General features: G+C 39.2%; 7 protein-coding genes across 7 annotated transcripts in view; all 7 read left to right on the top strand.

Moving 5' to 3' along the window:
- Window positions 1-27523, top strand: part of pfkfb1 (6-phosphofructo-2-kinase/fructose-2,6-biphosphatase 1) — a 54513-nt gene that overhangs the window by 1275 nt on the left and 25715 nt on the right. The gene's annotated exons all lie outside the window — the stretch shown is intronic.
- On the top strand, window positions 2995-5846 carry LOC119022367 (P2Y purinoceptor 1-like). Its single transcript, XM_037103150.1, has one exon. The coding sequence runs from the start codon at window positions 3236-3238 to the stop codon at window positions 4196-4198; it is 963 nt and encodes a 320-aa protein (XP_036959045.1). The 5' UTR covers window positions 2995-3235; the 3' UTR covers window positions 4199-5846.
- LOC119022365 (P2Y purinoceptor 1-like) lies at window positions 5934-7905 on the top strand. The gene is made up of 2 exons (XM_037103148.1): window positions 5934-7604; window positions 7799-7905. Exons 1-2 carry the CDS (start codon window positions 6960-6962, stop codon window positions 7832-7834), a joined length of 681 nt encoding a protein of 226 aa, XP_036959043.1. The 5' UTR covers window positions 5934-6959; the 3' UTR covers window positions 7835-7905.
- LOC119022363 (P2Y purinoceptor 1-like) lies at window positions 8227-11428 on the top strand. Its single transcript, XM_037103146.1, has one exon. The coding sequence runs from the start codon at window positions 10198-10200 to the stop codon at window positions 11170-11172; it is 975 nt and encodes a 324-aa protein (XP_036959041.1). The 5' UTR covers window positions 8227-10197; the 3' UTR covers window positions 11173-11428.
- LOC119022366 (P2Y purinoceptor 1-like) lies at window positions 10576-14066 on the top strand. The gene is made up of 2 exons (XM_037103149.1): window positions 10576-10623; window positions 12826-14066. Exon 2 carries the CDS (start codon window positions 12962-12964, stop codon window positions 13928-13930), a length of 969 nt encoding a protein of 322 aa, XP_036959044.1. The 5' UTR covers window positions 10576-10623; window positions 12826-12961; the 3' UTR covers window positions 13931-14066.
- LOC119023530 (P2Y purinoceptor 1-like) lies at window positions 16299-17662 on the top strand. Its single transcript, XM_037105544.1, has one exon. The coding sequence runs from the start codon at window positions 16676-16678 to the stop codon at window positions 17660-17662; it is 987 nt and encodes a 328-aa protein (XP_036961439.1). The 5' UTR covers window positions 16299-16675.
- Window positions 20137-21887, top strand: LOC119022369 (P2Y purinoceptor 1-like). The gene has a single exon (XM_037103152.1). It carries the CDS (start codon window positions 20464-20466, stop codon window positions 21403-21405), a length of 942 nt encoding a protein of 313 aa, XP_036959047.1. The 5' UTR covers window positions 20137-20463; the 3' UTR covers window positions 21406-21887.

The following is a 27523-nucleotide window of genomic DNA, read 5'->3' as shown; positions in this document are numbered from 1 at the left end:
CAAATGAAGCCAAATTAACAACTACTGTTACTTGTAAATACTTTGTTGATGTCTTCTTTACAGTTTTGCACTAAATCTTGCATTGTGCTTCTGAAGGCTTTTTCCAGTCAGACCAGATTACCTTTATACACATCCTGACATCTAGTGGACAAAGTACTGAACCGCTGAGGCACAAAAACACCTTTATCACCATCATCTTCAGAACATAAGATTGCATATTTTGCCTTTGCTCTTTCTGCTTGCTCCAGAGCTGGTTCAAATAATACCAGTACACAAGTTAAAATGAATTTGTGAATGGAATACTAAAGTATTGGACACAAAATGTGATCACATGATTGCGCTATAGAGGAAAGGTCAAAGATCACCAAGTTATTACAATCCATCATGAAGAGAACATAAGTGTGTGCACAAAACGTCACCCCAGAGCAGTCACAACATTTTTACATAAGACCACAAAATTCAGTCTCTTACTGGCTCTGGAGGAAAATTCACGAGATCGTCAAAGATCATTTGAGAACCTTGATTGACTGAACCAAATTTCATGGCAATGTATCCTGTGAAACAGAGAAACAGGCTCCGGCAGTGTGCATCAAGAATCTCTCAAATGTAGGCACGTTTCAACTGCACCGATCGGAGTGGAGTTAGAACCGCGTTATTTTACATATTAATAGAATCTGGTATACTTAATGAGGCAAAGTTGTTGAGTTATAACCGAGCCATTTTAAAGCCATGTAGGGATTTTTAGTGGTAAAAGACTCCAAATATATATTTGTGAGGAGCAGAGATGACTTTTCAGGGGTTTCATTAATGCCAGGAGAGGGACTTCTTTTTGCATCTGACAGTGCCTTCACTGGACAATCTGCACCTATACCTGTATTTACTATTTTTAAGATAAAAGTTTCAAATACTGAAAATGTTTGAACTATAAATAAATATTTTAAAATGTATGTGTAAGTGGTAAGCCTTAGTGGGTATAGGGTTTAATCTGTCAGGGTTTAGAAACAGTATGGCTGACCGCATCCTGTAGTAAAACATGTAGACTGTGGTAGCTGCTCAACTTTGAGCTGATGGTATGCTTGACAAATAATTTAACTGACACAATGACTTTTATTACATGTTAACCGAGATCCATCTAATTTCATTTCTTAGCTTTAATATCAAAATGATAGGAAAACCGTGCATTAAATGTGATTATTTATATCGACCTAATGTGAAAGAAACAGCCTAAAATGCACTTGTCAAGTCATCATGTTGGAGGCATCAGCTCCAAGTGGAGCAGCTACAACAGGAAAGTATTTCACCACAAGATGTGACAAGCCTAACTATAATTCTAAACCCTGGCAAATACAGATTGATAGGCAGAGGTTTCATGATGCCTTTTTATTGCAGTTGCATATCTCAAATGTGGTATGAAGGGGCATGGACTTACAACACAAAGTCATCTCAAAAGTACTCACACGTTGATTCTACTGACAAGACTAAAACATTCACCAAGAGAAGGAAATATATGTACTGCTGTCCAGCAGATGATGAATAAAACTGTTTGTCCACACTGGGGCTGCTGTTCTGTGTATTAAATTAAGTTTCAGTCAAGAAAAAGTAAAGTTAAGGCTCTAAATCAATACTAACATAATTTCTAGTCAACAGCAGCAAGCAGATGAGGAGGGAGATAAATTCTCCCTTTTAAAATCGATCAATTTTGTGAGTTGATTAGTCTAGAGAATCTTTATAGACTTTGTGAAGTACTGTTTCTGGCAAATTCTTACTGTTTGGGCCTTTTTGTAAATTCGGCACCTCATTTTAGGGAGTGCTGCGGCCCCCTCAGCACCTTAGTTCCCCGACCATGTGTCCGGCACGCAGAAACATATTAAAATGCAATAAAACTAGGATCGATATTCTCCATATATTCGGGATCTGATTCTTGCAATATTAGTGAGAAAGCAGGACTAAACATGTAATGTTTTTTTTTGTTATTGTTGATGTCTTCTTCATAGTTTTGCACTAAAGCGTGCACTGTGCTTCTAAAGGCTTTTTTAAGTCAGACTTGTTGGTCTTTATACACTTCCTGACATCTAGTGGACAAAGTACTCAACTGCTGAGGCACAACAACACCTTCATCACCATCATCATCAGAACATAAGATTGCATATTTTGCCTTTGCTCTTTCTGCTTGCTCCAGAGCTGGTTCAAATTATACCAGTACACAAGTTAAAAATGAATTTATGAATGGAATTTTGAAGTATTAGACACAAAATTTGATCACATGATGGCGCTGTAGAGAAAAGGTCAAAAGATCACAAAGTTATTACAATCCATCACGAGGAGAACATAAATACCAGCACAAAACGTCACATAAAACCACAAAATTTAACCTCTTGGTGGCTCTGGAGGAAAATTCAGGAGATTGTCAAAGGTCGTCTGCGAACCGTGATTGTCTGGACCAAATTTCATGACAATTTATCCTCTCAAACAGAGAAACAAGCTCCTGCAGTGTGCATCAAGAATCTCTCAAGAAATGTAGGCACGTTTCAACTGCTCAGATGGGGGTGGAGTTGGAACCATGTTCATTTTGTAGTGACTTTATGCAGCATTAACAGGGAGTTTGGATTAAATTTGGCTATCGATAATAATGAATGATTATCAGGGTTAATTTTTAATTATGATGAAAAAATACTGACTGATAGTAGTAACCAAGTCTGATTATTATTAAATTAATACAGACTCAAACATGTAACTTGTGCTTTGTTTCAATTTAGAGTGACTTCTAAATAAACAAAGTGTTTCTTATGCAAGGCAATGCATTTGAAATGGGTTACTCTGTCACCCACAACAAACCACACATCTTAATTATAGTTATAGTTATTGAAATGATGCATACTGACTGACTCCACTCAAAGTGGAGCAGCTACAACAGGAAAGTATTTCACTACAGGATGTGGTAAAACTGTTTTTCCGAAGTCAGGCAATTTAGAGATAAGATGGATGGAGGTTTCATGATGCTTACCTCTTACAGACAATCCTTTGCCTTAGGCTCTGGAATGATTCACAAACCAACCAACTGAAGTCATTTCCTGAATATTGGTAGGTACAGATCTCAAATGTCGTGTATAGAGGCGTGGACTTACAACAGGAAGTCCTCTGGAAGGCACTCATGCTCTGATTCCGTTTATAACTAGTGAGAAGACTAGAACATTCACTGAGGAAGGGAATCGTATGTACTGCTTCCCAGAAGATAATGAATAAAACCGATTGTCGCGTCAACTTGGACTTTACAGGCAGATTCTTGATTCCTGTTTACATCTTAGTGTTCATCATTGGTCTGGTGGCTAATGGATGGGGACTGAAGTCTTTGCAGCACAACTGGAAGAAGCTGGGTAACGTCAACGTGTTTGTTTTCAACCTTGGACTTACGGATATTTTGTACCTGCTCACACTCCCATTTTTGGTGGTGTACTACTTCATGGGGAGTAAATGGATCTTTGGAGAAACGTTCTGCAAGATAACAAGATTCTGCTTCAATGTGAATCTATACGGCAGCATTGGATTCCTGACTTGTATAAGTGTGTACAGATACCTGGCCATTGTTCATCCAATGAGAGCGATGGGAAGAATAACTGTCACCCATTCTGTGATGATCTCGGTCACAGTCTGGCTGTTGGTGAGTGTTCAAAGTCTTCCAGACATGTTCTTCCCCAAGGCACCTAGAAACAACACTGAAAAATGCTTCGATACTACGGATGAAGCCTACGTTGAGGATTACCTGAAATATAATCTTGGATGGACCCTCACTGGGTTTTGTATCCCGTTACTCATCACACTGGGCTGCTACGGACATGTGATTGTTGTTCTCTGCAGCACAAATACTATTGACAAGGTACTGAAACAGAGAAGTTTAAAGTTGATGTTCATCTTGATTCTTCTCTTTTCTGTCTGTTACATCCCCTATCATGTATTCAGAAACCTCAACCTCTGGTCAAGAGTTCTTACCAAACAGGGGATATGTTATAAATGGTATAACGGAGTCTACATTGCTCGTCAGATAAGTCGTGCTCTTGTGTGTCTGAACAGTGCTCTCAACCCTCTGGTTTACCTCCATGCACATGAAAACATTCGTGCTCAGCTCAGACGACTGATCCAGCAAGCTTGTCAGGCTGTCATGCAGCCGTCTGTCCCCCCTACTCAGTCTTCCCTGGTGTAAATAGTCTGACATGAGAATGAAACTGAACAATTGTATTGCATCATCTTCTAATATAATGCTGTCAAGGTTTAATGTATGACGTCGTCATATCACCGTAAACCTGTTGCACTTTTTAACAATTGGTTCAAACATTTTTTAACAAAAAGTAACTGTTGTAATCAAACAGGTAAATTATGAATTGAGGACAGTTGGCCTGATTAATTTGGTCATAAAGATAATCTTAAAAACTTGTTTAAATTGTTCACTGGCAATATATTATATCTTAAAGAGCAAATTTTAGTAACTTGCAATTCTTTGTTCGGTAGAAATTTATGCCACACAACGACCCCAACTATTGTGTTGACGGAATTTAATTTCTGCGTGAGCAGTGTAGTTTTTTAACTTGTACAGTTTTGTTTGTGTGTTCATAGCCGGATGACATCGCACTTATTTCTTCATTTGTTTTGTTGTAAATAATTCATGTAGTGAGAAATGTTCCACTATTTTACACCTCCTGCATTTTAACTCTAAAATGATTTGAAATTGTATATTTTTTTCATATTGCATTTACAGACTCATAGTTATTTTGTACATACTGTGGCATTTCATATGTTTGTCTGATATTTCTCTTCATTATTCATCAAAAGTCATTGTACAGTACACGTCTTCCTCTTGCAGCACACAGTACCACAGAAGTCACTTTTGGTATTTCATATGAAAAATGAAGCCAAAATAACTACAACTATTACTTGTAATGGCTTTTATTTGTTGATGTCTTTTTCATAGTTTTGCACTAAAGCTTGCACTGTGCTTCTGAAGGCTTTTTCCAGTAAGACCAGATTACCTTTATACACATCCTGACATCTAGTGGACAAAGTACTGAACCGCTGAGGCACAACAACACCTTTATCACAAACATCTTGAGAACATAAGATTGCATTTTATACCATTGCTTTTTACATTTGGTCTAGAGCTGGTCCAAACTATACAAGCACACATGTAAAAAATGAATTCATGAATGGAAAACCAAAGTATTGGACACTTTGAAAATGTGGTCACACTATAGAGGAAAGGTCAAAAATCACCAACTTCTTACAATCCATCATGAGGAGAACATTAATATCTGTACAAAAGTTCACCCCATAGCTGTCAAAAATGTCCATTAAAACCACAAAATTCAACCTCTTTGTGGCTCTGGAGGAAAATTAAGGAGATTGTCAAAGATCATCTGAGAACCTTGATTGTCTGAGCCAAATTTCATGAAAATTTATCCCCTGAAACAGAGAAACAGGCTCCTGCAGTGTGCATCAAGAATCTCTCAAGAAATGTAGGCACGTTTCAACTGCTTGGATGGGGGCTGAGTTAGAACCATGTTCGTTAGCATGTCACTACAAACTGGCATACTTAATGAGGCAAAGATGTTGAGTTGCAACTAAGCCATTTTCAAGCCACTTAGGGATTTTTCATGGTAAAAGACGGAGCAGAGATGACTTTTCAGGTGTTAATGCCAGGAGAGGGACTTGTTTTTTACAGTGCCTTTAGTGAACAATCTGCACTTATACCTGTCGTTGCCGCTTTCAAGATAAATGTTTCATATAGAATAAAATGTTTGAAATATAATTATACAACCGTTAGTTCCGACCATGTAATTTGATTGGACAAGAGGCATTCCATGAGTACTGATATAGAGTACAACCGCAGTGGGACTTTTTACAGACATATCACTCCGCTGCGCAGGTGTTCTAATTACTATTAATCTACCTTACATCAGTTGCCAACTTGTCTTGGATTGTGGCAAACTTTGCACCGCAAAGATGGACGTATTTCCACAAATTACATTTGATTTAAATTACGAATGGTCAGACTCAAAGGAGGACGAAGGGAAGGAGAGAGGCCAGGATACATCAGCGCAAATCAGGTGCGTTGATATGACATCAGCTGACCTCGACAAATTAGAGAAGAGCAAAAATTAAGCCAACCTGCTTTGTGCTGATGCAGTGCAAAGTTTGCCACAATCCAAGACAAGTTGGCAACTGATGTAACGTGGGGTGATATGTCTGTAAAAAGTCCCAGTGCGGTTGTACTCTGTATCAGCACTCATGGAATGCCACTTGTCCAATGAAATTACATGGTCGGAACTAACTGTTGCATGAATTAAATTAATACGGACTCAAACATATAACTTAAGCTTTGTTTCAGAGTGAATTCTACATAAACATAAAGTGTGTCTTATGCAGATATTAAATATATAGGTAATGCATTTCAAATGGCTTATTCTGTCTCTAGTAACAAACTACACACCTTAATTATAGTTATAATTATTTAAATTATATATACTGACTTAACATGATAGAAAAACTTGGCATTAAGTGTGACCGTTTACATCGACTTGATGTGGATAGCCTAAAATGTATTTGTCAAGTCATATTGTTGGTGGCATCAGCCCACAGTGGAGCAGCTACAACAAGTGCTTTGCTTCAGGATGTGGTAAACCAAACTGTTATTCTGAACACTAGCAGATTAGAGATAAGAAAGCTAGAGCTTCCATGGTGCTTACGTCTTGCAGACACACCTTTTTTCTTAGACTCTACATCGATTTGCAAACCAACCAACTGAAGTCATTTCCTGAATGCTGACAGGTTACCTTAAACGTAGTATGTAGAGGCGTGGGCTTAAAACAGGAAGTCCTCTCTAAAGTACTCATGCTCCGATTCAGTTTTTATCTGTTCAGAGGACTAAATCATTCACACAGGGAAGAAACTGTCGTTCTGCTGTCCAGAAGATGATGAATACTACCACTTGTCCTCGTATCAGCTTGGACTTTACAGGCAGATTCCTGCTTCCTGTTTACATCTTAGTGTTCATCGTTGGTCTGATAGCTAATGGATGGGGACTGAAGTCTCTGCAGCACAACTGGACAAAGCTGGGTAACGTCAACGTGTTTGTTTTCAACCTTGGACTTACAGATGTTTTGTACCTGCTCACACTCCCATTTTTGGTGGTGTACTACTTCATGGGGAGTAAATGGATCTTTGGAGAAACATTCTGCAAGATAACAAGATTCTGCTTCAATGTGAATCTATACGGCAGCATTGGATTCCTGACTTGTATAAGTGTGTACAGATACCTGGCCATTGTTCATCCAATGAGAGCGATGGGAAGAATAACTGTCACCCATTCTGTGATGATCTCGGTCACAGTCTGGCTGTTGGTGAGTGTTCAAAGTCTTCCAGACATGTTCTTCCCCAAGACATTTAGAAACAAGCCTGAACAATGCTTCGATACCACGGATAACGACCATGTTGAGGAGTACCTGAAATATAATCTTGGATGGACCCTCACTGGGTTTTGTATCCCGTTACTCATCACACTGGGCTGCTACGGACATGTGATTGTTGTTCTCCGCAGCACAAATACTATTGACAAGGTACTGAAACAGAGAAGTTTAAAGTTGATGTTCATCTTGATTCTTCTCTTTTCTGTCTGTTACATCCCCTATCATGTATTCAGAAACCTCAACCTCTGGTCAAGAGTTCTTACCAAACAGGGGATATGCTATAAATGGTATAACGGAGTCTACATTGCTCGTCAGATAAGTCGTGTCCTTGTGTGTCTGAACAGTGCTCTCAACCCTCTGGTTTACCTCCATGCACATGAAGACATTCGTGCTCAGCTCAGACAACTGATCCAGCAAGCTCGTCAGGCTGTCATGCGACCGTCCGCCCCCCCCACTCAGTGTTTCCTGGTGTGACTTGTTTGATATCAGAATGAAACCACAATAATGCTGTCAAGGTTTTATGTATGTCATCATCATTTTGCTGTAAACCTGCTCCAAAAGCTGAGATGAAACTATACAATTCACTTCAATGATTCTGAAAATGTCTGTTATCTCTGAGAGAATAGGACCAAATATTGTGGACAACAGTCTCAGTAAAACACCCTAAATGTGAAGTGTGTGAATGTTATAAACGCGACACAAAATTGTAGTGTGCCCATCCTCATGACCTCATAACCAAAGTGTGAATTCAGAAAGAAATAATACATATCACCAATGTAAATGACTTTGTCTGCATTGTTGTACAAATTAACTACAACTTTAGTGTTTTTACTGCAACAGAATATTAATAATTTTGATTTTATTCAGTTGAGGAAATCCAAAGACCTGCTGGTTAATTAAGCCATTTTAAAACCCGTTGGCTGGGCTGCTTGGTTCCTCACTTTTGTTTGTTACAAATGTAATAATGCATGTTTGTTCCAAGTGAAAGTCTGTTTTTCTGCCCTCACTATAATAAAGGAACATATTGAACAAATACAGCAAACTAAACACAATTCAAAGTAAGTTTGATGACGCAGTTAGCCTTGGAGGTTTTAATTTAAAGTCAATGCTTGTGATAACAATCAGACGAAAGATAGATAATAACATACTAGTGGCGCTGTAAGTTTGTGCTGTTAATTGAATTCTAACATCAGCGTGCTAACATGCTCATGCTGACAGTCCTAACATGTTAATGATAATCAGGTGTAATGTCTGTTTAGCAAGTTCACCTTTTTAGTTTCGTCACATGATGGTGCTGTAATAGAGGAAAGGTCAAAAGATCACCAAGTTATTACAATCAATCACGAGGAGAACATAAATGTCTGTACAAAATATCACCTCAGAGCAGTCAAAAAATGTCACTTAAAACCATAAAATTCAACCTCTTGGTGGCTCTGGAGGAAAATTCAGGAGATTGTCAAAGATTGTCTGAGAACCTTGTTTGTCTGGACCAAATTTAATGGCAATGTATACTCTGGCACAGAGAAACAGACTCCTGCAGTGTGCATCAAGAATCTCTCAAGAAGTGTAGGCATGTTTCAACTGCTTGTATGGGGGCGGAGTTAGAACCATGTTCATTTGCATATCAATAGAATCTGGTATATTTAATGAGGCAAAGTTGTTGAGTTACAACCAATCCATTTTAAAGACATGTAGGGATTTTTCATGGTAAAAGACTCCAAAATATATATTTGTGAGGAGCAGAGATGACTTTTCAGGGGTTTCATTAATGCCAGGAGAGGGACTTCTTTTTGCATCTGACAGTGCCTTTAGTGGACAATCTGCACCTATACCTGTATTTACTACTTTTAAGATAAAAGTTTCAAATAATGAAAGTGTTTGAACTATAAATAAACATTTTAAAATGTGTGTGTAAGTGGTAAGCCTTAGTGGGTATAGAGTTTAATCTGCCAGGGTTTAGAAACAGTAAGGTTGACCACATCCTGTAGTCAAAGTTGTAGACTGTGGTAGCTGCACAACTTTGAGCTGATGGTACGCTTGACAAATAACTCACCTGAAACAATGACTTTTATTACATGTTAACAGAGATCCATCTAATTTCATTCCTTATGCTCAATATGAAAGGTCATTTTTAATGCAAGCCTCACAAAGTCTGATTATTATTGTACTGAATGTTTTCCTTATGTTTTGATTTAATTATTACATGTAAAATTAGGGGTGACCTCTTAGTATCAATGCATTTCAAATGAGTTATTCTGTCTCCAGTGACAATCCACACATCTAGTTTATTTAATGTACACACACTGGCTAAACATGATTGAAAAACTTTGCATTAAATGTAACTGTTTACATCAACCTAATGTGATAGAAATAGCTGTAGAATGTTAATGTCCTGTCATCATGCTTGAGTCATCAGCATAGTGGTAGCAGCTACAACAGGCTAAGAATTTCACCACAGGATGTGATAAACACTGGCAAATAAGAGATAAGACTGCTAGAGGTTTCATGGTGCCTACCTCTTACAGACAAATCTTATAGACTCTGCATCGATTCGCAAACCAGCTGACTTGCATAATTTCCTGAATGTTGTAATGTGACAATTTTAAATGTAATATGTAGAGGCATGGGCTTACAACAGGAAGTCTTCTCGATAGTACTCATGTGCTGATTCATTTTTTTATTTGATGAGAAGACCAAAACATTCACCAAGAGAAGAAACTGTTGTTCTGCTGTCCAGAAGACGATGAATAAAACTGCTTGTCCTGATGTCAGCTTTGACTTCACCAGCAGATTCCTGCTTCCTGTTTACATCTTAGTGTTCATCATTGGTCTGGTGGCTAATGGATGTGGACTGAAGTCTTTGCAGCACAACTGGACGAAGCTGGGTAACGTCAACGTGTTTGTTCTCAGCCTTGGACTTACAGATGTTTTGTACCTGCTCACACTCCCATTTTTGGTGGTGTACTACTTCATGAAGAGTAAATGGATCTTTGGAGAAACATTCTGCAAGATAACAAGATTCTGCTTCAATGTGAATCTATACGGCAGCATTGGATTCCTGACTTGTATAAGTGTGTACAGATACCTGGCCATTGTTCATCCAATGAGAGCGATGGGAAGAATAACTGTCACCCGTTCTGTGATGATCTTGGTCACAGTCTGGCTGTTGGTGAGTGTTCAAAGTCTTCCAGACATGTTCTTCCCCAAGACATTTAGAAACAACACTGAAAAATGCTTCGATACCACGGATAACGACCACGTTGAGGATTACCTGAAATACACTCTTGGATGGACCCTCACTGGGTTTTGTATCCCGTTACTCATCACACTGGGCTGCTACGGACATGTGATTGTTGTTCTCTGCAGCACAAATACTATTGACAAGGTACTGAAACAGAGAAGTTTAAAGTTGATGTTCATCTTGATTCTTCTCTTTTCTGTCTGTTACATCCCCTATCATGTATTCAGAAACCTCAACCTCTTGGCAAGAGTTCTTACCAAACAGGGGATATGCTATAAATGGTATAACGGAGTCTACATTGCTCGTCAGATAAGTCGTGTCCTTGTGTGTCTGAACAGTGCTCTCAACCCTCTGGTTTACCTCCATGCACATGAAAACATTTGTGCTCAGCTCAGACAACTGATCCAGCAAGCTCATCAGGCTGTCATGCGGCCGTCCGTCCCCCCTACTCAATTTTCCCTGGTGCGAAATGTCTGACATGAGAATGAAACTGAACAATTGCACTTCATCATCTTGCTGTAGGATGTATGTCCTCATCATTTTGCTGTAAACCTGCTCCAAAAGCTGAGATTAAAAGTACAAGTCATTCAAATAATTCTGAAAATGTATGTTTTCTTTTAGAGAGAATACGACCAGATATTGTGGACAACAGGCTCAGTAAACACCCTAAAAGAGGAAGTGTGTGAATGTGTTTGAATAAACAGGATGCAAAATTGTACTGTGACAGCAACACAACACTTAGAACTTCAGAGTGTCACACAGGAAGCTCATCAGAGCATAATGGCACATTTAGTTGCACTGGTGAAGAATGTAACTATGAAACAAAGAAAACAATCAGCGATGTAAACAACTTCATGCAAAATAACTAACTACAACCTTAGTGGTTTTACCATGAGAAAATATTAATAATTTTAATTTAAGTCAGTTGAGGAAATCCAACAACTTGCTGGCTAATTAAGCCATTTTAAAACCCAGTGGACAGCTGGGCTGCTTCATTGGCTTTTCATATGTTTAATATTTCTCCTCATTATTCATCAAAAGTCATTGAACAGTACACGTCTTCCTCTTGCAGCACACAGTACCACAGAAGTCACTTTAAGTATTTCATATGAAAACTGAAGCCAAATTAATAACTACAATTACTTGTAATGACTTTTCTTTGTTGATGTCTTCTTTACAGTTTTGCACTAAAGCTTGCACTGTGCTTCTAAAGCCTGTTTCAGTCAGACTGGATGGCCTTTATACACTTCCTGACATCTAGTGGACAAAGTACTGAACTGCTGAGGCACAAAAACACTTTATCACCATCTTTAGAACACAAGATTGCATATTTTGCCTTTGCTCTTTCTGCTTGCTCCAGAGCTGGTTCAAATTATACCAGTACACAAGTTAAGAATAAATTTGTAAATGGAAAATCGAAGTATTGGACACTTTGAAAATTTGATCACATGATGGCACTATAGAGGAGAGGGCAAAAGATCACCAAGTTATTACAATCCATCATGAGAAGAACATAAATGTCTGTACAAACTTTCACCCCATAGCTGTCAAAAAATATAACGTAAAACCATAAAATTCAACCTCTTGGTTGCTCTGGAAGAAAATTCAGGAGATTGTCAAAAATTGACCGAGAATGAAGATTGGCTGGACCAAATTTGAAGGAGGTTTTTGATGAAACTTGGGAGAATTGTGTTCATTTTGTAGTGCTTCATGCAACATTAATAGGGAGTTTGGATTAAATTTGGCCATCAATAATAATGAATGATTATCAGGGTTAATTATTAATTATGATAAATACTACTGACTGATGACAGTAACTAAGTCTGAAAAACTTTGCCTTAAATGTGACCGTTTAAATTGACATAATATCAGAAATAGTTGTAAAATGTACATGTCAAGTCAGTGTTCGGGGCAAATTATTTATGTGTTCAATCTGCTCAAAGTGGAGCAGCTACAAAGTGAAAGTATTTCACTACAGGATGTGTACAACTGTTTTTCTCATGTCTGGCAAATTAGAGATAAGATGGGTGGAGGTTTCATGATGCTTACCTCTTACAGACAAACATTTGCCTTAGGCTCTGCAATGATTCACAAACCAGCGAACTGAAGTCATTTCCTGAATATTGGCAGGTGCAGATCTCAAATGTGGAGGCGTGTGCTTACAACAGGAAGTCCTCTGAAAATCACTCGTGCTCTGATTCTGTAACTGGTGGGAAGACTAGAACATTGACTGAGGAAGGGAATCGTATGTACTGCTGTCCAGAAGATGATGAATACTACCACTTGTCCTCGTGTCAGCTTTGACTTTACAGGCAGATTCTTGATTCCTGTTTACATCTTAGTGTTCATCATTGGTCTGGTGGCTAATGGATGGGGACTGAAGTCTCTGCTGCACAACTGGAAGAAGCTGGGTAACGTCAACGTGTTTGTTTTCAACCTTGGACTTACTGATGTTTTGTACCTGCTCACACTCCCATTTTTGGTGGTGTACTACTTCATGGGGAGTAAATGGATCTTTGGAGAAACATTCTGCAAGATAACAAGATTCTGCTTCAATGTGAATCTATACGGCAGCATTGGATTCCTGACTTGTATAAGTGTGTACAGATACCTGGCCATTGTTCATCCAATGAGAGCGATGGGAAGAATAACTGTCACCCATTCTGTGATGATCTCGGTCACAGTCTGGCTGTTGGTGAGTGTTCAAAGTCTTCCAGACATGTTCTTCACCAAAACATATAGAAACAACACTGAAAAATGCTTCGATACTACGGATGAAGCCTACGTTGAGGATTACCTGAAATATAATCTTGGATGGACCCTCACTGGGTTTTGTATCCCGTTACTCATCACACTGGGCTGCTACGGACATGTGATTGTTGTTCTCTGCAGCACAAATACTATTGACAAGGTACTGAAACAGAGAAGTTTAAAGTTGATGTTCATCTTGATTCTTCTCTTTTCTGTCTGTTACATCCCCTATCATGTACTCAGAAATCTCAACCTCTTGGCAAGACTTCTTACCAAACAGGGGATATGCTATAAATGGTATAATGGAGTCTACATTGCTCGTCAGATAAGTCGTGCTCTTGTGTGTCTGAACAGTGCTCTCAACCCTCTGGTTTACCTCCATGCACATGAAAACATTCGTGCTCAGCTCAGACGATTGATCCAGCAATCTCATCAGGCTGTCATGTGGCCGTCTGTCCCCCCTACTCAGTCTTCCCTAGTGTGAATTGTCTGATATGAGATTGAAACTGAACAATTGTATTGCATCATCTTCCGCTATAATGCTGTCAATGTTTTACGTATGTTGTCATCATTTTGCTGAAAAACTGCTCCAAAAGATGAGATTAAATGTTTGACAATCTTGAAAATGTCTCTGTTATCTTTTTGAAAGAATAGGGCCAGATTTTATGGACAACAGGCCATGGAAAAACACTATAAAACAGGAAGTATGTGAATGTTTAAAAAGCAACACAACCTCATAACATCAAAGTGATGCACAGGAAGATCATCAGAGAATAATGTACCGTATACAGTGGCACTTTTAAACACGTATGTTACAAAGTGCTTTTCAGGATGAAAGAAAAGGGAAAGAGGGAGACAGAGACAGAGAAGACAGTATATAAAACGAGGGGCAAAAGGGATGTAAACTTCACAAAATAAAAGTTCTAGAATTAAGAAAACAAGTGGCTTTTAAAGTGAAACTCTTGCCACAATGCAACCTAGGCTTTTTGTGAGAATGTATATGAGTCAAACCTTCCTGTTAACGCATAATTATGACGAAAGAGGCACTTTTAAGATTCACCATATTTTCGTTGGGTGCATGTCGAAGTGTCTTTGAGCAAGATACTGAACCCCACATTGCTCATCAGTGAGGGCCCTGCGATGAGCTGGCGACTTGTCCAGGGTGTACCCTGCCCTCGCCCTGAGACAAGGCTGGGATTGGCTCCAGCAGCAACACCCCGTGACCACATGGAAAGGGATAAGCGGTTACGGACAATGACATGACATATTTTCATTTTCGGGTCAAGCTCATTTTTAATCAGAGTGCGCGGGGCAAATTTCTTACCAAACGGGATATGCTATAAATGGTATAACGGAGCCTACATTGCTCGTCAGATAAGTCGTGTCCTTGTGTGTCTGAACAGTGCTGTCAACCCTCTGGTTTACCTCCATGCACACGAAGACATTCGTACTCAGCTCAGACGACTGATCCAGCAAGCTCGTCAGGCTGTCATGCAGCCGTCTGTCCCTCCTACTCAATCTGTCCTGGTGCAAAATATCTGACATGAGAATGAAACTGCAACATCTTACATCATATTGCTGTCAAGGTGTATGTGATATCATTTTGCTGTAAACCTGCTTCAAAAGCTGAGATTAAACAATACAATTCACTTAAACAATTCTGAAAATGTCTCTGTTATCTCTTTGAGAGAATAGGACTGTGTGTTGTGGACAACAGGCTCAGTAAAACACCCTAAAACAGAAAGTGTGTGAATGTTTGAAAATAAAGGGCATACAAAACTGAAGTGTGACTGCAACACAAACTTATAACCTCAAAGTGATGTGCAGGAAGATCATCAGAGCATGATGGCAGATTTAGTTGCACTGGTGCAGAATGTAATTGTATCACAGATGTAAACAACTTTGTCCTCATTGTTGTACAAATAAACTACTACTTTACTGTGACGGATAATAATTTTGACTAAGTCAGTTGAGGAAGTTCAACAACCTGCTGGCTAATTAAGCCATTTTAAAATTCATTGGATAGTTGGGCTGCTTGGTTCCTCCAAAGTCGACATTTGTTTGTTACAAATGTACAAATGCACTCTGTTCCAAGTGAAAGTCCGGTTTTTCTGCCCTCATTATAATAAAAGTACATGGTGGTCAAATAGAGAAAACTAAACAGAATTCAAAGGAAGTTCAATGACGGTTTACATTGGAAGTGAATTCAAATGTCATGCCAGTCATTAGTAAACTGAAAACATTACAAAGGAAGTTTGATGACGCAGTTTGCCTTTGAGGTTTTCACCTGAATTCATCCTGGGGAGGGCTTGAGCATATGTGCAGATGGCATACCAGTATTCATCCAAAAGTTGGTGAGATACTTGGTGATAGAAGGAATTGCACCAACATCATTTTCAATTACAAGACCTGGCCTCATGGATCCCAGAAAGAAAATATTTTATTGTTATGAATATTTTTGGAGGGTTGTGATAGTTTATTGTTGTACTCGGATGGCTAAATGTGTGCTTTATCCAAATGTTTCTGTTTTATTCACAAGCCTATCCCGCAACATTGGTGTATGGAATAAAATGTCTTTGGGATGGAAAGTCTGAAAGAACTGGAACTTGATATGGATAAGTACGATTATATAAAAAGGGTTTCTGGCCATATTGTGATCAGGTGCTATCAAACTGTGGCTGCATGCAAAGTAAAATGTACAACTTGTGGTGGGAAAAGGTACTTGAAATCTTATCTTCAGGCAAAATCAAAAGTTCTGTCTCTCTCCCCATTCATTAAGATAGGTATCTGGTCTTATTAGCCTGAACTAAGTTTATCAGGACATTGCCAAGATGGTAGTCGAGTGGCAAGACTTAACTCAAAGGACTTTGACCCAACCCCCCAGTCCCAAATTTCACCCACTCCCATCAGGTCACCCTTCAACCCCATCAACATAAAAACAACTGTTACATGTTTCCCCTGGCTATCTCTCACTTTTTTGTCTTTGAACATGGTGCAGTATGTAGGTGGACTGAAGTATATTTTTACGCCTTAAGTCAGCAGTGCATCCTGAGACATCAACCCACCATCTGAAAATAACTTTTCTCTGTAATCGTGCAAAGATAAGGTTCTCAGAAGAGTGTCTGACAGGAACAAATCTATGTTGGTAATTTCCTGATAATTCTGGGCGTCATTTAATGATTTTTTAACAGCATTTACAGCCACTTTTTTAGAAGGAGACTGAAGGAGAATGAATAAAACCGCTTGTCCTCATATCAGCTTTGACTTTACAGGCAGATTTCTACCTCCTGTTTACTTATTAGTTTTCATCGTTGGTCTGATAGTCAATGGATGGGGACTAAAGTCTCTGTTGGACAACTGGAGGAAACTGAAGATCATCAATGTGTTTGTTCTCAACCTTGGACTTACAGATGCTTTGTACCTGCTCACACTCCCATTTTTGGTGGTGTACTACTTCATGGGGAGTAAATGGATCTTTGGAGAAACATTCTGCAAGATAACAAGATTCTGCTTCAATGTGAATCTATACGGCAGCATTGGATTCCTGACTTGTATAAGTGTGTACAGATACCTGGCCATTGTTCATCCAGTGAAAGTGATTGGAAGATTAACTTTCACCCGTTCTGTGATGATCTCGGTCATGGTCTGGCTGTTGGTGAGTGTTCAAAGTCTTCCAGACATGTTCTTCACCAAAACACATAGAAACAACACTGAAAAATGCTTTGTTACCACGCATAACGACCACGTTGAGGATTACCTGAAATACAGTCTTGGATGGACCCTCACTGGCTTTTGTATCCCGTTCCTCATCACACTGGGCTGCTACGGACACGTGGCTGTAGTTTTATGGACATGGAAGAGGAATGATAAGGTACTGAAACAGAGAAGCTTGAAGTTGATGTTCATCTTGATTCTTCTCTTCTCTGTCTGTTACATCCCCTATCATGTACTCAGAAACCTCGACCTCTGGTCAAGAGTTCTTACCAAACAGGGGATATGTTATAAATGGTATAACGGAGTCTACATTGCTCGTCAGATAAGCCGGGGCCTTGTGTGTCTGAACAGTGTTCTCAACCCTCTGGTTTACCTCTATGCACATGAAGACGTTCCTGCTCAGCTCAGACAGAAGCTCCAGAAAGTTTGTCAGATGTTAATCCATCAGTTTTTGTCAAACCCCAGCAGAAGGCCTTCTGCACCGACTGTAGACGAACTGTAACACAAGAAAAACTTGTTTTTTTTTCTAACACAAGTATGTTTAAAAGTATAGGTCATAATTTTATTTCTAACACATATGCCGTGCAAATAAGAAAGGGAGGAGGATGACTTAAAACATATGTTTTAATCATTGTGTTAGTTTATTTGTGTTTAACCACTTCTACGGTATACTTATACTGTAGAAGTGTTAATTTACTGTGAATTTTAAAGCTGTGTGCTGTAATGAGTAATATGGGACTAAATTCAATCTAGAGATTAAATAATTCATTAAAAGTTTGTAAGTGTTGCAGCAAAGGAAGTAGACACAAATTATTACTGTAAGAGATCATCAGTTTATGATGAATCCAAATGTTTAGGCATTTGTAAATGTGTCACTAAGGCATAGATCTTTTATTCTGTCTTTGTTAAAATACAGTGATTTGGTACAAAAGATTGAAAATGTATCTGCTTTTTTGCATAACCACAAAGCTGAAAATAAAAAAAAGTGTTTATAATCACATATAACAATCCAATGTTTCATTTGAATATAAAAACAGACGATGGAGAATAAATCATTTTTACCAAATGTTTACTGTTGTTTTAATAAAGTTAATGTGATTACTTCAACATTCTGTACATTCATTTGTCATGTGCTTGTGCATCATTGGCTCATGCTTCTTCTTATCTTATTATTCTTATATGAAATACACATTTTACCAATGTACTTCATTCCATGTGCCTTAGCTACAAATACAAGAAATATGACATTCACCCCCCTGCTCACTGAAGCTTACATTTGTCTCATGTTTAACCTGTAAGATCCCTTTGTTCCTGTCTTTTTTCATCATATGTGATGTGAAATTAGCAGATTTCCACACAGTTATGGAGAAAATGAGAGTGAGTTGTGGTCATAGCTCTGTTGATTACAGCTCTGCCGGTTGAACACTTCATCACACTGCATGGCAAATGAGGAGGCTGTACCGGCGTTTGGCTAAAAAACAGAAGGCTGTTCATTGTCACATCATATTCAATACACTCTAGTGAAACTTCTCTGTATTCTACCCATCCCTGTGAGGCAGTGGGCAGCCACAGTGTGGCGCCCAACAATCGACTACACTTGGGCCTTAGTCAAGAACAAAGTACAACCCAGATTCCAGAAAAGTTAGGATGCGTTTTTTTGTTGTTGTTTTTATTACCAAGCGTTCCAGAGACAATGTCGTTATTTTAGCAATACAATCATGTGCATGAGTGTGAACCTCTCCACAGCCTTGCTTATGAATGACTGAGCCTTTTAAGGATGCCACCCTTAATAGTGTTTCTGTCACAGTTATGTACTTCCATCACAATTATCAGGGCAGTTTCTCCCATTATAAGTGACTGCAGTGAGCCCCTTAACCACCAGGAGACCCTGTGGTTGTGTTTTTGTTGTTGTTGTTGTTTGTCTTCTTGTTTTTAGGGACACTTTGCATTCATTGCCAGCTACTTTGTATATCAATTTGTGAACCTGTCAAATTAACAAGTAAAATATTTGAAATGTCTTTGAAATGACTCCACAGTTGCCACAATGACGACCTAAGAATTGACTAAAAATGACACTAGCAACTTAATGATAACATTCTGCTATTTTCTAATAAGGAGTTGATAAATAATTAGTAATTTATTGTATATTTTCAGGAACCCTCCAAGTGGAGTCTGCTTAACTTTTGCTAATCATCACAGTTTAACTTCTATAACTAGTGTCTGTCAAACGTCTGCAAGTCAGTTTACTGAAGTGCAATTTTAACCACATTTTCTAATAGGCACAGATTCATCAATGTGTTTGTGTCATTTTATAAAAGTAATTCTATGAAATGAATCTTCAGCTTTTTTCTGCTTCAGTGAGCGTTATAGCGTCTTTTAGCTTTCAGCTTTCCAACCCACAACTCTACTGCTTTGGTTCATTCTCACCGCTTTTGGTACATTTTGAAGAAGATAAAAGATATAAAAAGATGGTTAACAATTAAAAAAATGACAACATGCAACAAAAAATGTTTAGGTGTAGCTCTGCTTGGTGTTTTCATACATAAAGAAACATTTGCATTTAACATTTGCTTCTCCAAACTCTACCACCAGAGGGGAGACTCTCACCTTCCCATTCATGACAGTGATGAAGCAGACCTGTATCAGTCAAACTGTTCAACACTTCCATGTATCTGTACTTTGTATCTCATAAGGGGCTAGGGGTGACTAAAACATGGCCTCTTCTCAGCTTTGACTTAACAGCAGAAGGAACTAAAACTCATCAACATGTCGTTACACCCTTCCATGTCATTATTATTTTCATTAATATCTACTTTGTGTTCTAAAACTATAGTCATGTAATGAGCTGCAGGATACAATTCTGAAACAAACAATGAACACTTGATGATTGGTTTAACATTGCACTAACATATGAAACTTTTTTTTTTTTTTTAAGTATACCTTAGCAGATCATGTAGATTGTTCAGTCTTTTCACATTACAATTTAAATAGAAAAGGTTGAGCACTCTGCCCAGTAGCTCTAACCACAAGACCACATCCCCCCTGACAAATCGGAAGAAGTTTTATGTTGCGCTTTTCACATGACTGAATAATGAGCAGTGCTTCTGTGCAAAGAGCAAAATCGACTAAGCTTGCGACAAACACTTTATACTGATCTAATATCTGTGGTTGAGACAGGAGGGCTTCAACCAGGAAGTCATCATTGAACAAATCGTCCGTGTTTTCTTTCACCTCTCATAAGACAGAGCACCCACAAATGAAAAGGTGAACAAGCTAAAATTTTTACTAAATTCCTGTCAGAAGATGATGAATACAACCACTTGTCCTCGTGTCAGCTTGGACTTTACAGGCAGATTCTTGATTCCTGTCTACATCTTAGTGTTCATCGTTGGTCTGGTGGCTAATGGATGGGGACTGAAGTCTCTGCTGCATGACTGGAAGAAACTAAAGATCATCAACGTGTTTGTTCTCAACCTTGGACTTACAGATGTTTTGTACCTGCTCACACTCCCATTTTGGGTGGTGTACTACTTAATGGGGAGTAAGTGGATCTTTGGAGAAACATTCTGCAAGATAACAAGATTCTGCTTCAATGTGAATCTATACGGCAGCATTGGATTCCTGACTTGTATCAGTGTGTACAGATACCTGGCCACTGTTCATCCAGTGAAAGTGTTGCGAAGAATAACTGTCACCCGTTCTGTGATGATCTCGGTCACAGTCTGGCTGTTGGTGAGTGTTCAAAGTCTTCCAGACATTTTCTTCCCCAAGACATTTAGAAACAAGACTGAACAATGCTTTGATACCACGCATAACGACCACGTTGAGGATTACCTGAAATACACTCTTGGATGGACCCTCACTGGCTTTTGTATCCCGTTCCTCATCACACTGGGCTGCTACGGACACGTGGCTGTAGTTTTATGGACATTGAAGAGAACTGATAAGGTACTGAAACAGAGAAGCTTGAAGTTGTTGCTCATCTTGATTCTTCTCTTTTCTGTTTGTTACATCCCCTATCATGTATTCAGAAACCTCAGCCTCTTGGCAAGAGTTCTTACCAAACAGGGGATATGCCATAAATGGTATAACGGAGTCCACATTGCCCGTCAGATAAGTCGTGTCCTTGTGTGTCTGAACAGTGCTCTCAACCCTCTGGTTTACCTCCATGGACACGAAGACGTTCCTGCTCAACTCAGACAGAAGCTCCAGCAAGTTCGTCAGATGTTAATCCATCTTTTTTAGTCAAACTCCAGCAGAAGGCCTTCTGCACCGACTGTAGATAAACTGTAACACAAGAAAAACACGTTTTTTTCCGAACAGAAATATGTTTAACATTATAGGTCATAATTGTATTTCTAATACATATGCAATGCAAATCAGACAGGAAGGACGACGACTTAAAAAAATACATTTTTTATCATTATGTTGGTTTATTTGTGTATTAAATCACTTCTATAGTATAATTATCTGAGGGTGAATTAAATCTTTTTAATGCTGTGTGCTGTCATTAGTTAGATGGGACTAAATTAAATCTAAGAATTAAATAAGTGATTACAAGTTTGTAAGTTTGAGTTTATTCACAAGTGTTGCAGCAAAGGAAGTGGACATAAATTATTACTGTAATAGCTAATCAGTTTATGATGAATCCAAATGTTTTTGGATTCGTAAACGTATCACCATCGTTTTCTTCTGTTTGTTAGAATTCAATGATTTTGCACACAAGATTGAAAATGTATCCACTTTTTAATATAACTGCAAAGCTGAAAATAAAAAGGATTTATAATCACATGCACCAATCCAATGTTTCATTTGTATATAAAGAGAAGAGAGAAGAAATCATCTTTAAAATGTTTGTCAAAAGTTATTTGAGCTGGACTTCCGGTGGAGCGACAGAAGCGGATGGTCGCATAAATAATCCCTCCCGGTCGGTCGGAGTTTATTCCCCATTTGAAATACAATTACTCTGTAAATTTTGTCCTAACTAACGATGGAGGGGGAAAAAAAACAAGAAGGGCAAGGGTAAACAACCCGAGAAAGTGGAGAAAGACGACATATTTGAGTCTGAAGAAGAGGCCATGGACGAGGAACAGGTGTGCGTTGAGCTAACAGCAGTGGATATGGAAGCTAACATTGCTATCATCCGTGCAGACTTGAAGTCCATGGTCTCAGAGGTGAAGTCTGAGCTGGGTATTTTCCGAGACAGTATCAGAGAAGATTTGAAAAGGGAGTTAACTGACATAAGGGAAGAAATTCAACACAAGCTAGGTGAAGTGGCTACCGACCTTAAAGCTACAACGGAGAGACTGCGCGAAGCAGAAAGCCGCATAGCCGACATTGAAGAGTGCTCTGTGGACTTCAAAGAGGCGCTGAGTCAGTCATTGCAAGCCCAGGAAAGGTTGCAACTGAAACTTACTGACTTAGAAGCACGATCGAGGCGTAATAATATTCGCATTTACGGCATTACAGAGGGAGCTGAGGAAAACAACATCCAGCAATTTATTGTCAAAATGATTAAAGAAGAGCTGCAGCCCCTCGCAGGTGTTGAGCTGGGCATACAACGGTGTCACAGAGCGCTCGGCCCGAAACCCCCAAGAGAAGCACAACCCAGGTCGGTGGTCGCCTACTTCCAAGAGTTTAAAACCAAAGAGCTGGTGCTGCATTCCGCATGGAAGAAGAGAGAGATCTACTACGGTGAAAGGAGGATTTATTTCGACCATGACTACCCTGCGGAAACACTGATAAAGAGAAAGGCGTATGCACAGATTAGGAGACTTCTACGAGAGAAGGGGATAAGGTTCCAGACACCACCGCCAGCCAAGCTACGAGTCTTCTTCGACAGCGGACCAGTAACATACGAGAGTGCGGCGGCGGCGGCGGAGGATTTGAAGAAGAGAGGCTTCTCGCTTGAGCGTGAGAGCACGGCTGCATCCGGGCTCACGGAGAAGACACGGAAAAACACCTGGCAGCGCGTAGCGAAGACAGCCAGCACCATGGCCAGCACCCAGTCCCACCAAGAGAGGATCAAGGAAAGGCTGCGAAACTTCCAACGGCCGTGATAGACCCGGTGATAATGGAAAAGGGAGGTAACAGACTGTTTAACATAAGGCAGAGTCTCGTTTGAGAGCCTTTAAAAAGAGGGTTTAAAGGGGAAAAAAAAAAAAAAAAAAAAAAAAGATAATGACATGGGGTCGCGGAACGGAGGAATAATATTACTGCTGATGGGAGCAGAAACTACATATCAGCTATTGTTTTGTAATTGACTCTCCTTCCGCCCTATTAAGACTGAACCTCACCTATTTCTGTTTATTATCATTTATTAATACACAGCTGCCAGCTCTTAATTTCAGTTTTGATGCATAGCGGTGGGAGATTGTCTTTAACCCATAGAATCATTATGATTGACCGACATACACGGGAAAGAGATTGGTGTTTTGAAGAACTTAGTGCACATATAGCCTACATCCTTCAACAGGGGCTTTGCAAGTTGCACTGAAGAGGGGGCTCTGGTGGACCACTAGACTACTCCCCCCACCTTAAGAAGTATCTGTATTACTTCAAAATGGAGGTTCACTTGAGTTTTTTTTTTTCTTTATTCAATGTTTCAAGTTTGTTCTACAGTTCAGAAACAGTTCAAGTCTGGTCACCAAAAGCATGTCATTCACTTGCTTGTGCTAACTGTGAGATTAAATGCAATGTCAGGAATATAGGGTAGTTACCCTTAATGTAAATGGCCTACACAATCCGATAAAAAGGGGCAAGGTTATTGCAAAGATGAAGAGGGAGAAACTACATGTGATATTCTGGCAGGAGACTCATCTCAACCAGACTGAACATGAAAAGCTAAAAAAACATGGTTTTAAAAATACTTTTTACTCAAGCTATAAAAACGGGAAAAAACGAGGGGTAGCAATCTTGATTCCTAATAGAGTGAGCTTCCAAGTGGTTTCTGAAATTAGTGATAAAGAGGGTCGGTATGTGATTGTTAAGGGGTATCTTGAACAGAAAGAAGTTACACTAGTGAATGTATACATACCACCTGGCCAGGAAATTTCCTGTATTAGGGAAATTTTTAATTTGATTGCCACTGAAACCACTGGAGTTTTGCTGTGTGGGGGGGACTGGAACACCCAGCTACAATGTAAGTTAGACTCCTCTAACACATTAAAGAGACCTGCTCCCAATGCTAGAGTAATAAAGAGTTTGTTGTCAGAGCTTGGGATGTTCGATGTATGGAGGGAGCTTAACCCATCAGCTAGACAGTACACATTTTACTCAGCAAGTCACAGAGCGCACTCAAGAATTGACTATTTTTTCACTAGTAATTCGAACAGGCATAGAATCAGGGATTGTAGTATAGGGGTTCGGGATGTCTCAGACCACTCACCTGTTTACCTAACCCTGCACCTGGACAACAAAAAGAAAAACATATTGTGGCGACTTAATACAAGTACCTTAAATGATATCACGTGCAAGAATTATGTACAGAAGGAATTTAAAGACTACATGGATAACAACAATAATGGGGAAGTATCGCCAAGTGTTTTGTGGGATGCAGCTAAATCAGTGATCAGAGGGAAGCTTATTGCCTATACATCTCATAAGAAAAAGGAAAGAAGTAAAAAACTGTCTGATTTACAAGAAAAGCTTAAAGTGTTGGAGAGTGAGCATGTAAAAGGGAAAGACCCCCTCACCCTAAATAAAATTAATACTATCAAAAAGGAATTAAATGGACTCTATGAAGAGGATTTAGAGAAAAAAGCAAAGTTCGTTAAGCAGAGGTATTATGAGAGCGGCCCTAGGGCCTTAAAACTCTTGTCATGGAGGCTAAGGAAGCAACAGGCAGAGAGTTCTATATTTGAAATTAGAGACCCAAGAACTAAAAAAACATGCCACAAATTAGAGGAAATACAAGACATTTTTGAAAATTATTATAAAGAACTATACAGGGAACCAAATACAACTAGCCCTCGGGAAATAAATACATTTCTGGAATCACTAGATTTACCCTCCATAGGTGAAGAGCAGAACAAAGCATTGATGGCAGATATCACAAAGGAAGAAATAGAAAAGGCAATTTCTAAGTTGAAGGCCAACAAAGCACCGGGAACAGACGGCTTTCCAGCCGAATGGTACAAGACCTTTAAAGAACAAATAGTACCGATACTCTTGGATTGCTTCAATCATACACTTAAAGAAGCTGAACCACCAAGAACATGGAGTGAAGCAATCATTTCAGTTATTCATAAGGAGAGTAAGGATAAAAAAGAGTGTAGTGCTTATAGGCCAATTTCTGTATTGAACATTGATTATAAGTTGTATGCGTCAATACTGTCTAAAAGATTAGAACACATCATACCAGAACTAGTGGATCCAGATCAAACAGGCTTTGTGTGCGAGAGACAGACGCAAGACAATATCAGACGGGTGCTACATATACTTGATCACGTGACTAAAGGAAAAAAACAAGCTGTAGTGCTCAGTCTAGATGCCGAAAAGGCGTTTGATTCGGTCCGCTGGGAGTACTTATATTTGACGCTGAGAAGATTCGGATTTAAAGAAGACTCTATTAGATGTTTTGAAACCCTGTATTCTTCCCCAAATGCCAGGATAAAAATTAATGGACATCACTCACAGCCGATTGAGCTGGAGCGAGGCTGCCGTCAAGGTTGCCCTCTCAGCCCAGCTCTTTTCGCCCTATTTATCGAGCCCTTGGCACAGTCAATCAGGGATGACCCGGTAATAAAAGGAGTGGTGGTCGGAGGCATGGAGCAAAAGATTTGCCTATATGCAGATGACGTTTTACTGCTCATAACAGAGCCAGAGACTAGCATTCCTAGGTTGATGTCTACACTAAAAGAATTTGGGTCTTATTCCGGATATAAGTTAAATGTGCAAAAAACTCAAATTTTAAGATATAATTATTCTCCTCAAAAAGACATACTGGATAGATTTGATCTTAAATGGAACTCAAAAGAGATTAAATATCTGGGGATCCGAATACCTAAGGATTTATCCAAAATATACGAGAGCAATTTTGGTCCCGTAAGTAAATACATCAAGTTAGATATCGACAGATGGTCTCAATTGCCCCTAGACATGCACAATAGGATAGAAACGATAAAGATGAACCTACTTCCCCGACTCTTATATCTCTTTCAATCCCTCCCAGTAATGATTACACAAATGCAATTTAACGAATGGGATAAGTGGATCTCTAGATTCATATGGGCAGGTAGAAGACCAAGGATCCAATTCAAAACACTGCAATTGGCTAAAGAGAAAGGGGGCAGATCACTCCCATGCCTGGTAGACTATTATAAGGCAGCGCAATTAAGACCACTGGCATGCTGCTGCAACCCAAATTATACAGCAAAATGGAAGGATTTGGAAATTTCACAATTAGACGTACCATTACAATCTATACTGGGCAGTAAAACACTGTATGAGCAGCATTCTGGTGGCCTGAACCAATGGTCTAAAGTTTGTTTTCGCATTTGGTTTAAGGAATGTGGGTCACCATCACTTCAAAGACAATCTAAGTTACTGAGATGGGTTGCCTTTGACCCCGACTTCAAGCCGGCAAGGATTGACGGAAGGTTTATACATTGGTATAGAAGAGGAATCACCTCTTACTGCTCAATTACATCCAAGGGAGAATTTGACAGTTTTCAGAAAATTTCGGATACATATGGGCTGGAAAAAATAGATTTCTTTAGGTATCTTCAAACTAGGTCTTATTATAACGATCAGGTAAAACCACTTGAGGAAAGTGAGACCAACTTAATTGACATATTTATTGACATGTACAAAAAAAAGGATAATAGGAAACTTGTTTCAAAGTTGTACTCCTGTATTCAATCTAATAAGATACACTCAACAGATAAGATTAGATTAAAATGGGAGAAAGAATCTCAAACTGTCATCACAGAAGAAGAGTGGTTGAATATTTGTTCTGTGCAGTCAACTTCCACTAGTTCAGGTCTCTGGAGAGATTTTTGTTGGCGGAATCTGGTTAGATATTTCATAACCCCTAAGTTAAAATGTGTGCAAACAGGGGAGACGGCCGGGGGACTGTGTTGGAGGAACTGCGGTGAACAGCTAGCAGACCATTTTCATATATTTTGGGGCTGCCCAGCTATTCAGCCATACTGGCAAAAGATTACACAAGTAATACAAAACATTTTTGGTGGTGGAATTAACAGCTCTTTTTCTACAATCTACCTAGGTAACATTGCACCCCATATATTGGGGCCAGACAAATATCTTTTAAAAGTATTATTAGCAGCCAGTAAGAAAACTGTAACTCGAAGTTGGCTGCGGGCCGCGCCTCCGGCAGAGTCTGACTGGATCAATATTGTGA

The sequence above is a fragment of the Acanthopagrus latus genome, chromosome 7, assembly GCF_904848185.1.
Source record: "Acanthopagrus latus isolate v.2019 chromosome 7, fAcaLat1.1, whole genome shotgun sequence".
Classification (NCBI taxonomy): domain Eukaryota; kingdom Metazoa; phylum Chordata; class Actinopteri; order Spariformes; family Sparidae; genus Acanthopagrus; species Acanthopagrus latus.
Note: the sequence above shows the minus strand (reverse complement) of the source record. Positions and strands in the feature narration are given on the sequence as shown.